This window comes from Patella vulgata, chromosome 6, assembly GCF_932274485.2.
Source record: "Patella vulgata chromosome 6, xgPatVulg1.2, whole genome shotgun sequence".
Classification (NCBI taxonomy): Eukaryota; Metazoa; Mollusca; class Gastropoda; family Patellidae; genus Patella; species Patella vulgata.
Genome location: NC_065884.2, coordinates 1014117 through 1026693, shown reverse-complemented (window position 1 = coordinate 1026693; position 12577 = coordinate 1014117). Strand labels below are relative to the sequence as shown.

The 12577-nt window shown below is 36.7% G+C and overlaps 1 protein-coding gene across 2 annotated transcripts in view; it reads left to right on the top strand.

Moving 5' to 3' along the window:
* Positions 1-12577, top strand: part of LOC126823958 (uncharacterized) — a 75191-nt gene that overhangs the window by 15633 nt on the left and 46981 nt on the right. Inside the window, exons 4-6 of one of the 2 annotated variants that reach the window (XM_050553025.2) lie at positions 8859-9035; positions 9512-10897; positions 11105-11254. In XM_050553025.2, the coding sequence (XP_050408982.1) occupies positions 8879-9035; positions 9512-10897; positions 11105-11254 (1693 nt within the window). In that variant the 5' untranslated portion in view covers positions 8859-8878. Of the gene's footprint in view, positions 1-8858; positions 9051-9511; positions 10898-11104; positions 11255-12577 lie in introns of both variants that reach the window. The other variant, XM_056101828.1, reaches the window with a different exon arrangement.

Here is a 12577-nt window from a genome sequence, read left to right as displayed (position 1 = left end):
CGGGTTTGCCCGTACCTGACTATATAATAGCCCGGATTTTCCAGGTAAAAATAGATCTGACGTGTTGTTTGTTAAGTTGATGGACATGATTGTACTGTGAGTCGAACCACGTATAGCTGAACTATTGTTTGAAGACAAGGTAATATATGGGGTATTATGACATTGTATATATTATTAGAATCAAAAAAAGCTGGTAGATATATAATTATTATAACCTTGTTTAGTTTTTAAAGATAGGCTATACCTTAACGTCTGTATGATTTTGTGGGGGGGGGGGTGGATGGCTGAATGGTTAGCGTGCGCGCGCTGTATCATAAAGTCTGTCATTGAGTCGACTGGCGTGGTTTCGAATCCCCGGTTGTACGTGGCAAGGAGTAGGGTCGCCTGTCCAACCTCGTGGGTTTTCTCCGGGGCCTCCGGTTTCCTCCCATTGCTAAAGACCCCTACGCACAAGCGAATTATTGAAATAAAATTAAACCATATGTTAGTCCCGAAATGACCTAGTTTGTGTCGAGTGGACGTTAAACCCATTTCTCTCTCTCTATGATTTTTTAAACATGCATTAAGAGCTAAATCTGCCTATTGCAGCTCTTTCTTTAAGCCTGAAATCTTATGTAAACTATTAATTGGATATTTATTAACATGAATAGACCATAATCAACTCCCGATGCCACCTTGTGTCCGATTTTCACTGGATTTGAATCCGATATGTTATTCAATGATCATTGACGATTAAACGCAAAAATGAATAATTAAGAATTTTTTAATTATCATGACAGCGGTAACTGAGGCGACAGTGATTTTAAAAATAAGGTTTTCTCGGCTTAGAGTGAAGCAATTTGACTGAAATTTTCAGCATATTCCTTTTACATCATAGTGAGAACTTCCTGCTCTTATTGTTGTATCAACACTGTCTTAAATAATCTACTCTGCGATACTAATGTATGTCTCCTATCAGTACTGTACATAATTTTGTTTGAGCGGCATTTAGAATCACTTATTCCGCTTGAGGTAAACATTCCAAGGTAGCGTGCGAGTCCCGCAAGAGTAATCACTTATTCCGCTTGGGGACAAGCATGATTTCTGGGGTAGAGTTTCGTCTTTTGGTAGCGCGTGAGTCCTACAGGTGTAATTACTCCGCTTAGTATAAGCACTGGCTAAAACGGCTATTTCAAATTTAGGGAGACTGGTTGTTTGAGTTGGGCTAAGTTTCTAATTAATTTGAGGGTTCCGTTCTGGTGTTATAAGATTTGGTGCTTGTGCACTTCGTTCCCTTTGCACGAATATTGTTAGTTCTGGCTGAGGCTAGCGTAAATTCTTGTGTTATGTTTTATTGTAGTGTTACGAGTTTTTAATTGATTTGTGGGTTCCGTTCGGGTGTTATAAGATTTAATCTGAGTGGGCACTCCATTCCCTTGATTCTGTAAAGCGGATATAGGGATAGTCGATGCAAACGACATAATGTAACACATAATGTGTGCTTTTGATGTCATCCTTGATTCGTCATGATCAGGTGTGACAATCCCAGTGTGTAATGTAGTATAGATGAGACTATTTAATTATTAAATGTTATTGTTAAGTTTATATACGTGCAATGCATATTGATGTTGTTTTTATCTGTTTATGATGTATCAATAAAATTCTTATCTTATCTTATCTTAAACTTAGTGACAGTTCTTTATTTCAAGTCAGATACACGTCTCAGACATTTTCTTTTGTAATTGAACGAAATAACGAATCTAAAACTCTATAAAAAAAAGTGTTCTCTTTAAATTTATTTTAATCCACGCGAGAAGCCTGACATCCTGTATACGAACCTGGGACTTCCGGTTGCATAAGAGCCGGTCACTGTCGACGCTCAAGTCACAAGTGTAATCGGCAACCGACCGTCCTGTTGCATTCTAATATACAAGAGGTTACTTGGTAAGAATAAACAATCAATAGTAATTATATATATTTAAATTTAATAATATTTTATAGTTTTTAAGGAGTAGTAGGCCTATCTAAGTGACAACTGACATCCATTCATTCATTTAATGAGTAGGCCTTGATTAATGTTTATAGATGGATTATCTCATTACTACTATTGTGAAGTTACTTTAGATAATGCATCTTAGTTGTAAGTCTACCCCTTAATATTGAGTGAATGACTGTATCAAATACTACCTGGTCAAATAGAATCCCTCGAGGTTAGGGGGGTTGGATGGCTGAATGGTTAGCGTGCGCGCGCTGAATCATAAAGTCTGTCATTGAGTCGACTGGCGTGGTTTCGAATCCCCGGTTGTACGTGACAAGGAGTACGGTCGCCTGTCCAACCTCGTGGGTTTTCTCCGGGTCCTCCGGTTTCCTCCCACTGCTAAAGACCCCTATGCGCAAGCGAATTATTGAAATAAAATTAAACCATATGTTAGTCCCGAAATGACCTAGTTTGTGTCGAGTAGACATTAAACCCCATTTCTCTCTCTCTCTCTCTCTCCCCTCAAGGTTAGAGAGAGATCGCTCCTCCCACAAGTAGGGGACTATTAAAATGGGTTCGTCCGTCCGTCTGTCCGTCCGTCTGTTCGTCACACTTTTTGGGACACAATAACGCTCCTTCTAATTAAGCAAGAATGTTCCAACTTGGTGTAGGTGTTTATTAGGTCAGTGCCTTGATGGAGTTCGAAGATGAGCATTTTCGTGTTAGGGTAAGCAGAGATAAGCAATTTGATTGGTTGATGCTTTGGAACACTATAACTTTAGTTCTAATTAAGTGAGAGTGATGAAACTTGGTGTATAGTTTCATTACATCAATACCTTGACTAAGTTCGATAATGAGCATTTTCTGCTGAGGGTAAGCAGAGCGATAAGCAATTTGATTGGCCGAGACTTTGGAACACAATAACTCTCATTCTGATTGAGTTAGAATGTTCACACTTGGCTTAGGTGTTTATTAGGTCAATGCCTTGATGGAGTTCTTCGAAGATGAGCATTTTCTGCTTAGGGTAAGCAGGACGATAAGCAATTTCATTGGCCAAGACTTTGGAACACAATAACTCTCTTTGAGGTAGAATGTTCAAACTTGATGTAGGTGTTTATTAGGTCAATGCCCTGATGGAGTTCGATAATGAGCATTTTCTGCTTAGGGTAAGCAGAGTGATAAGCAATTTGATTGGTCGAGACTTTGGAACACAATAACTCTCTAATTGAGTTAGAATGTTCAAACTTGACGTAGATGAATGTTTAAACTATATGTAGATGTTCATTAGGTGAATGTCTTGACTAAGTTCAATGATTATCATTTCGAGCTGAAGCTAAGCAGAGCTAATCAATTTAATTTGTCGATGGTTTGGGACAAGATAATCTTGATACTGTCTGATAGAGAGTGATAAAACTTAGTGAAAAAAAATAAATGTGCAATTAATTAATATGTGTTTATTTATTTTGCAATTTCGGCGGGGGACATCAGCCTCACTGTCGGCTTGTTTCAACCTACTATTCCCGAACCTTCTCAACCGGCCTAGAATAAGCATCTCAGCTACTAGTATAGTATTCATATTCCGTGGGTCAATGATAAGCTCCACCCTTTTCAGTAAAATAATCACTAATATATAGCATCCACTCATTTTATTATACCAACCCCTGATACAACTAGGAAGTAAATTAAACTGTAACGTCGGCCATTAAATTGTTGAAATAAAAGACTCTATAGAGAGGATTATTATCATATTGAAGCCTGTGTCAATAAAGTAAGTGACATGTAATTTAAAGTAAATTTAATTATTTTATGTTAGTTTTGTAAAAGTTGTAATGTAGATATGATATATATTGACTTCTAATAATACATACTTTACGTCATCGATGTGTGAATATACCATTATTACATAGAGGATATTTGTCGTTTTAGAGTGAATAACATATTTTATTTCATCGAGAAGCAAGAAAACTTATATTTTCACTCATGCTACGCATTCGTGAAAATATAAACGTTTTCTTGCTTAGAGATGAAATAAAATATGTTATTCACGACAAAACGACAAATGATGTATTTATTTTATGATTTTACAATCATTTTAGGTAAAAACAACATGGACTACTTTGTCCGCTTGGACAACGCGGGGGGTTAGACCGCTTTACATCTTTATCTGCTTCTGGTGTATGAATACCTTTGAGAATGTAAGTTGTAACGACCTACAAGTCGGCGTGTCGTCCATATTGTTTTCATAATTTTGTCACTAAAAAGTGTTATTACTGGGCGTTTGTGAATGTGTGGATTATTACATTTTTCAGGACATGTTACTTTTACTGATATCGATGTGTTTATTGAAATACATGTAAGTCAAGCGATGTAAAATCATGGCGTGTCAGCCATATTGTTTTCATAATTTTGTCACTAAAAAGTGGTATTACTAGGCGTTTGTGAATGTGTGGATTATTACATTTTTCAGGACATGTTACTTTTACTGATATCGATGTGTTTATTGAAATACATGTAAGTCAAGCGATGTAAAATCATGCCACGAGTCTTGACAACAACACTTACACGAGCTCGACTTGAACTAGTGACCGTGCGTGGTGAGTTGTGACCGTCGCGTAGTTGGGTGTGTTTTGACAACTTTACATTAATTTAGGATTAGGCTAGTGTTTAATTAGGCCTACAATCCATCAGTAACTTTGGTGTGAATACCGTGGACATTTGGTTGGCAAATAAAAAGGGTTTTCTTGATGCGAGAGCCAGTGCTTTCCGATCCGATGTCAGTTGTCACTAAGCAGGGTAGGCTAGCCTTGTTAGTTGTCATGTGGTTATCACCCCAGGGAGGTAACTCCAGAAAAACAAAGTAGTCCCGGCGGCCAGTGAAATAACAAGTTTTATTTCACTGCTACTGATCATAAAATAAAGTAATTTTATATAATCTATTGTTTACTTATTAAAGTAGTTGACGATATATCCATTGATTCGAAAATAATATTGTACTATTCTCTTATCTTTTTATTCTGATATACCATAGAGCTAGGTGTCTCTTTAATATAGATTATAGGTTAGTGTAGAGTATGAAACCAAATACACGAATCTATTAAGGGTAATCATTATTTGATAACGTTTTAATTCTGATACCATAGAGCTGGGTGTCTCTTTAATGTAGGTCAGTGTAATATCTGTATATTCTTGGTTAGCCCAGTCGGAGCAGAACAGTACGATGTTAAACTTCATTTCATTTCATGATCCACTTTGACCTTTTCAATTTGTATCGTTGTAGCCTCCATTGCCACCCTAACTGCGTTATGAATCATAATTTGTAAATGTTTTACATCCATTGCAGTTTCGACTTCTCTCTCGGAGCCACGGTGGCTAGGTGGTTAAGACACTGGCTCGCTAGCCTGGAGGTCGGGTGTTCGATCCCTGCATTTGCCGAGAAAGTTCGTCCTGATTTTGCGACGTGGTTTCTTCTTGTCAGTGGTGCAGAATGGAGGGCCTGACAAGGACAGCTGTCTAGTCCTTCGGATGAGATGAAAAACTGCCAGAGTTATGGCCCTTGATAACTTTGAAAAATCTTGTGGATGCTTTAGAGGTTAAAGTTAATATCCGATTGACTTTACACTGTGGGTATTGCTTTATACAGTTATGCATTGTACATCTCTTTAATAACTTTACAGTAATTTAAGCTGCATGTGTGACGTTGCACTGTGGGACAGCTATGGCGGAATACTACTATTAGGCCTATTAGGGAATACAGCGTTCTCGTCTGTAGCCCTTTGTCAGCATTTATCGTATATATCATGTGTGTCATAAACTGTTGATAGCTGGTAATCTGTTTGTCAGATGTTTGTTATTATTATAATATACTTTCTCATTTGATGACGATGTTGCAGTTGATGTTGTTTGTTCGGCTAAAACCCTACAACACGAAGGTGCCTATTGATTTTCACTGATTTCTGATTATTACTTTGAAAAATCTTGTTGACGCTCTAGTGGCTAAAGATAATATCCGATTGACTTTAAATTTATACACAGTGTTTAAGGTCATCAGGTCATGATTTTATATATACACTGTGTTAACACCTATATATATAATCGTTTCAATTGACTTTAGATTGATACACAGAGTTTAAGGTCTTGAGACAAACAAGTATATTGATTTTCAATGAATTTTGGTAACTTGAACAGCTAAATCCATGGTATTAAATGTTTGGTATACTATACGTTAGCATGGGCCAAATAAATTCTAATGATTTTCTGATAATTACTTAATGAGTTGTTACTCCTAATCAGATTTTAGTGTATTATATATGCTAGAATAAATTAATGTTGAATCCAGATCGTGTTCTAGTTCTGAAAACTTAAATTATGTTATACACTCTAGAGGTCATAATTTCGGATCGTAACTTCCTGAATTATGGCCTCTGATTGTTCGAAATAACACGTTTTTAGCTTGTGGTCCCTCTTGAGGTCACAATCATTATCCGATTTAAAAAAATGTTTGAATATATTACCATTACGCCATAATGCTGGTTGAGTTCAAATTTCGTGAAAATCAGACCAAAAATGCTGGACAAAATTGCCGCCTTTCATACGCAAATAGTGTAAAAATATGGTATCCTGCGTCGCGGTACCAAATAAGGTATTAGCTGTGACACTATCGTCTAGATCTGTCTTTGACTTCACGTTGTGAAAACTATTTCCAATGATCAGTTAAGTCTTAAACACTGTTTATGTTGTTACTAAGTTTATATATCGAATACAGCAAACTACAAAGGTTAAATACAGGAAAACTACGCCATCTATTATAGTTATTAAATTATCCATGGTCTGAGGTTAATATCCTTTCTAACTCAGACCTAACGGCTTAAACATTACATATTGGCTCTATCCCAGCCTCTCAGCCAAAGCGGCTGTGGGTATGTTGTTCCCCTTGGAACTCACGGATGATGTCTTCTCTACAGTCTGAACATGATGTCTTAACCCTAGCCTCTAAGCCGAGGAGGCTATATGATGTTCCCCTCTTGTCCCCCGAAATTTTGAACGGCACACTAAGAAAATTTCTAGCTAAATAAGCCAGTTATTTGACTGATGAAATTCGAAACACTGCAATAAAGTAAGTTCATGGCTGTGTTTTTTCTGTATTTAGTTTGAGTCATTCTATGTGTCTATGACTAGTCTGCGTCTACGGTTGTATGCCGTCTGTGACTTGCCATGTTTTTATTTTGCAAAATTCAAATACATTTCATATATGTTTAGCCAGGTGTGCCAGAACCACTGGCTTATACCTTGAATTGTCGTAAATGTACCCCAAACTGTTTCGAAGTGGAATGCTGTCACCCCTTTATACGAAATGATATCTCCCGAAGAGTGACTTAATGATAGCAACTATTTATTTTGGTGTGTACTCCAACCCCCAGGGTCGGTTTCACACCCAATTTTTTAAAATTTTCTTTGTAACAGGGGTTCATCAGGATTTTCTGGTCAGTGGTACAGAACAGAGGACCTGACAAGGACAGCTCTCTTGTCATTCGGATTGGACGAAAAATCATAGTCACATGTACACATTGGCGTGCACGTAAAAGATCCCTTAGCAGTTGGAGTTCGATATAAGAGAAGGCTGTAGCGCAGGTGTCCTGGCAAAACTTCCCTCGTAGCATACTGAATTGCGTATGCCAGACTTATTAGCCCAATCAGAGCAGAACTGTAGAACGTTAAACCCCCTTTCAATTTTAATAACAGGGTTGTACTTATTTTTATTGTTCCATGTCCAACCCCCAGGGACAGAGCCACGCCGAACTTTAGTGTTTTTCATCTGCAGACTGCAGCTCTGAATGGGTCATCTTGAACTTCCGTAAGGACAGCAACTTGATTTGTTAATATTTAGTCTGTAAATTTGGCAAAACAAACCCAACGCCAAGCCTTGTCATATTACAGTGGTTGCAGCCATTTCATATTTCACTCTCTTCATTTCAAAAAGTACCATATCAATCAAAGCAGGAATGTGGATGTATATTACAGCTGTATATTACAGCATAAGCGATGCTCTTGTTAATAATTTCAGTGCTATGGTTTCTATACGCGAAAAGCTTGAATAACTGTATCTATTGTTTTTACCAAACTTGTTTCATTATGTTTACAGTCAAACATTCGCTCTCGATTATAAAAGTTCTTATAAAACACAAGTCTTCATTAATATTTCTTATCAATCATAATCTACGAAAAGTGGTTTCCGTTTAATTATTCATGTAACCTTCTAATTAGTTCTTGACAATGGCTTATTTTAAGAATTTAAAAAAAGTGTGTCTTCCCACATTTTCTGAAAACCATGTGACTGACAGCCTGAACACTATGGGTTGTTTTAGCCAGAGGAAGAATCCTATTGATTCCCAAATTTGGGAATGAGCAAAAGAATGAATGAAATGTGATTAAACGTCATACATTTCTGCACCAATGAGTAAATCAAATGGCATGTGTCATGCAGCGTGCAACCAGATATTAAAGTTATTTTATATGAGCAAGTAAATCTTGGACGTCTGAATTATTTGACACCTTTTTTTTGCTAGGTCTTCCTTTTTGCACCTCTGAATTTCTTGGCCAACTCTGGAAGGGAACTATAACTTTCTAGCTAGTGTAATACTAACTGTGAAAATAGCACTGTTATTGATAATCAATGAACATAACAAGAGAGGTTATTTTGTGCAGGCGGCGATGGTTCAGCCAAATTTCAGCAAAGGTTTCACCTCTGCTCTCTTATACTACATGCTTTTTTTAGGAGTTATGGGGACTTCACAGTTTATGTTACTAGCTGTCCATATACATTATTCATTCATAAATCTCTCTCTCTCTCTCTCTGTGCTGTGGTGTGTTCATTTATTACATTCATTATTAATTTTATTGGCAGAACGATCTATTCAACGCATCATGTCTGGTAAGTTAAATAATAGTAAAGGGAAATCTTCAGCAAGACATCCAACTAGTAAGAATACAATCCCCCAAATAGAAACACAGTCATCATCTAGTACCAGTAGTAGTACAGATACAGGACCAGCTTTAGTTTCACAAACAGAAACTTTACAAGGTAATACTAGTACAGGTAAATATATATAAAAACATAAACATTAAAATATAAACCCTATTGACCAGTTATAAACTCTGTTGACCAGTTATAAACTCTATTGACCAGTTATAAGGATACACCCTATTGACCAGATATGGGAATACACCCTATTCACCAGAGCCATTTTAGTCTATCATTAAAATCTTTATTCAAATAGAGACGACCTTTAATAACTGCTCACATGATTTCACTCCTAGTAGTGGGGGTAGGGTAGGTTTTACTTCAACTGTCGACCACCCCATCTTCATTAACCCCGTTGGTGTAAGAAAAGTGGAGCGAGAACCCCTACTTCCTTTCATTTCAAACTCTCGACCACCAAATATTCTTTAAATGTCAATATTTGTTCTCAATATGAACTTACGTGCTATTGTACTTTTATGATATTTACAAATCTTGGACCACTTCAGTTGTCTAATCGTGGATTTATTATTCTTCAGAAATCCGGGTATCCATTATAGGAAAGACAGGAGTTGGTAAGAGCGCATTAGGGAATGCGCTGTTACAACAAGATACTTTTAAATCACAACAAAGGACTACCTCGGTAACATCAGAATGTGGTTATGGACAACGACATCTTCAATTAAATGGTGTAGATACCTTACTAAAAGTTGTGGATACACCAGGTTTGTTTGACACGGGTAACAGTAACAAAATAATAGCTAAGGAAATCGTTAAATGTATTAATATTTTATCACCAGGGCCACATTTATTTATCGTCGTCTTTCGAATTGATCTAAGACTCTCACAAGAGGACATAAAAGTTCTTGAATATATTAAAAATACTTTCTGTGAACTGATTGATAAATTTGCCATCGTGGTATTTACTGGGAAAGATCAACTGGATAATCAAAGAGAAGAAGATGCTATGCGTGAAATCCATGCTCAGTTATCAACATTTAGTGATGTTTTTAAACACCGTCGATTCGCAACGATCAATAACAAAGATAAAACAGACGGCAAGATGAAGGATGTGGACAGAATCTTACAATTACTTCAGACAACTATACAGAATAATGGCGGAGACTTTTATAAAAACGAAATGTATGAAGAGGCGAAGAAATTATTTGAAGCAAGAATACGCGGCGAAGAAGAAGACAAACAACAAGCCTTAGCTGAAATAGACCAACTTAAGAAAGAACGTGACACATGGATTCACCAAGAACAGATTTGGCAAAACGAGAGGGAACATCTCATGAAAGAATGTGAGAAACAGAATTACCAAGAACAGATTTGGATGAAATGGGCTGAAACCGATATCAGACGAAAAAACAAAGAAAGGCAGTTTGAAGAAGAACGTGCAAAATTTATTGAAGATAAAAGAAATAAGGAAATCGATTTGGACAAAAGAGAAATGAAACTTAAACAAAAAGAAAGTGAGATTTTGAGAATTCAACTGCTAGAAAGGGAAAGACAATCAACACAGTGGTTAACTAGCAGACAATCATACACTGAACTAGCCAGTACTTCAACATTTCATCATGGCAGCAGCCTTAATACACTCAATATATCTCGTGCTAAGGAACGCAAATATGAACCAAGTCGTAGAGAGAGAGGAAAGATGCTTCAAGAGGATGTAAAAAACATTAAAGATAATTATGCGTTTCTACTGGATAATATAACTGATCCGGAACGTTTATCAGATCGTCTGTTTGGAAAATCAGTTTTTGATACAGACGATATGGAAAAAATAAAACAAGGAAAAAGGTTAATGATCCGTGAACTACTTATCAGATTACTAAATGGAGGGCCAAATTCCTACCAAAGTTTCATTGATAGTTTAAATGAAGAAGGTCACACGACAATAGTTGAACAGTTAGAATCAAGTAAGTTATTGAAATGTGGTCGTATATTGTCGTATCCCCTGCCTGTCTGCCTGGCTTCACAATTGCCCTTGGAAGTTGGGGTAAGTTAAATTAAGACGAAGAATTCCGTCAACAATTTCCGATATTACCCTATTTATATATTACATAGTATAACTAGTGGAATCAAGGCCTTATATTCTTATACCATGTTTATATATTACATTTTAGAAGATCATGTTAAAACAACTGATAAAGCAGTAGATATGACAGCTAAAACGAGTTACCCGATAGGCCTAGCGATTAAACAAGAACCACTGGACATGGATTGGACTGATGGGGTAACTCAACCAACTATACTTTACACTGATTATCAACAAGGTATAACACAATATTCACACATCATATTAATGTTATAAATGATCTAAAGTATGGACTAGTAAAAACTGTCCATCAACATCTGTTCAGCACAGGGTAGATACACATGATCAAATGTTGATGGAGAGAGGCGTTAAAAAGGTTGAGCCCATTCTCGAATCCATGAGTTCATGACAAAAATAATAATTATATTGAATAAATTTTACACTTACAAAAAACATATTTTACAATCTTTCTCGCAATAAATATCGGCATTAGTAAAGTGTAATTTTATGCGGTGGCTAAGTTTGTAAGACGCTGGCACGTTAGCCCAGAGGTCAGGTGTTCGATCCCTGCATTGGCCAAGAAAGTTTATCCAGATTTTCCGGCGTGGTTCCCCCTTGTCAGTGATGCAGGACGGAGGGCCTGACAAGGACAGCTGTCTAGTCATTTGGATGAGACAAAAAACCAAGGTACCGTGTACACATTGGCGTGCACGTAAAAGATCCCTTGACAGTTGTAATTCGATATATCCGATAAATACTGCCAGAGTTATGGCCCTTGATCACTTTGACATATCTTGTTGACACTCTAGAGGCTCAAGTTAACATTCGATTGACTTTAAATTTATAAACAGTGTTTAAGGTAGTGAGACAAAGAAGCCCAGTGATTTTCAACGATTTCCGATAATTACTACCAGAGTTATGACCCTTGATCACTTGGAAAATTCTTGTGGACGCTCTATTCGACTGGTACCGTGGAATCTCGGGTAAATAGCGTTATTATCTAATCTATGTAGAATTATTCATAAATATCATTGAATTTGGCCTAATAGCATTCCATTTGTCCTTCTATACAACTTAAATCTCAACGTGCAATTTTGATTACCAAGCGTTAATTAACTAGTGTTTAGTTTGTCGACATGTGTGTAATTATAAACGTCCCGCTTAATTTTCACGACTGTTCAATAATTAGTTGGACCGTTCAATTTCCTGAGTTGTGATTAAAATTAGTCAAGGTGTCCAATTACGCCAGGTATTCAATTCTGTTGCAAAACATCCAATTTCCCATGCGTTGTTCAGATTTTAACGAAATGTTTATATTAAGCGGTTGATATATAGTAATGCTGCTGTGAAAACGTGTACATGTATAATGTACAGGCCAGTTTGAATAACAACAAAATGAGTTCGGTAATCTTGGGAAAACATTTACCGGCATTCTGTATATCGGTTAGGATTTTTTTCTAACGCACTGTACATGCATATAACGTCAGCCAAAATGTATGCAACAATGATTCAATGAACTTACAATTTTTTTACAACGTATCATTACATCTTCGTCTATAAC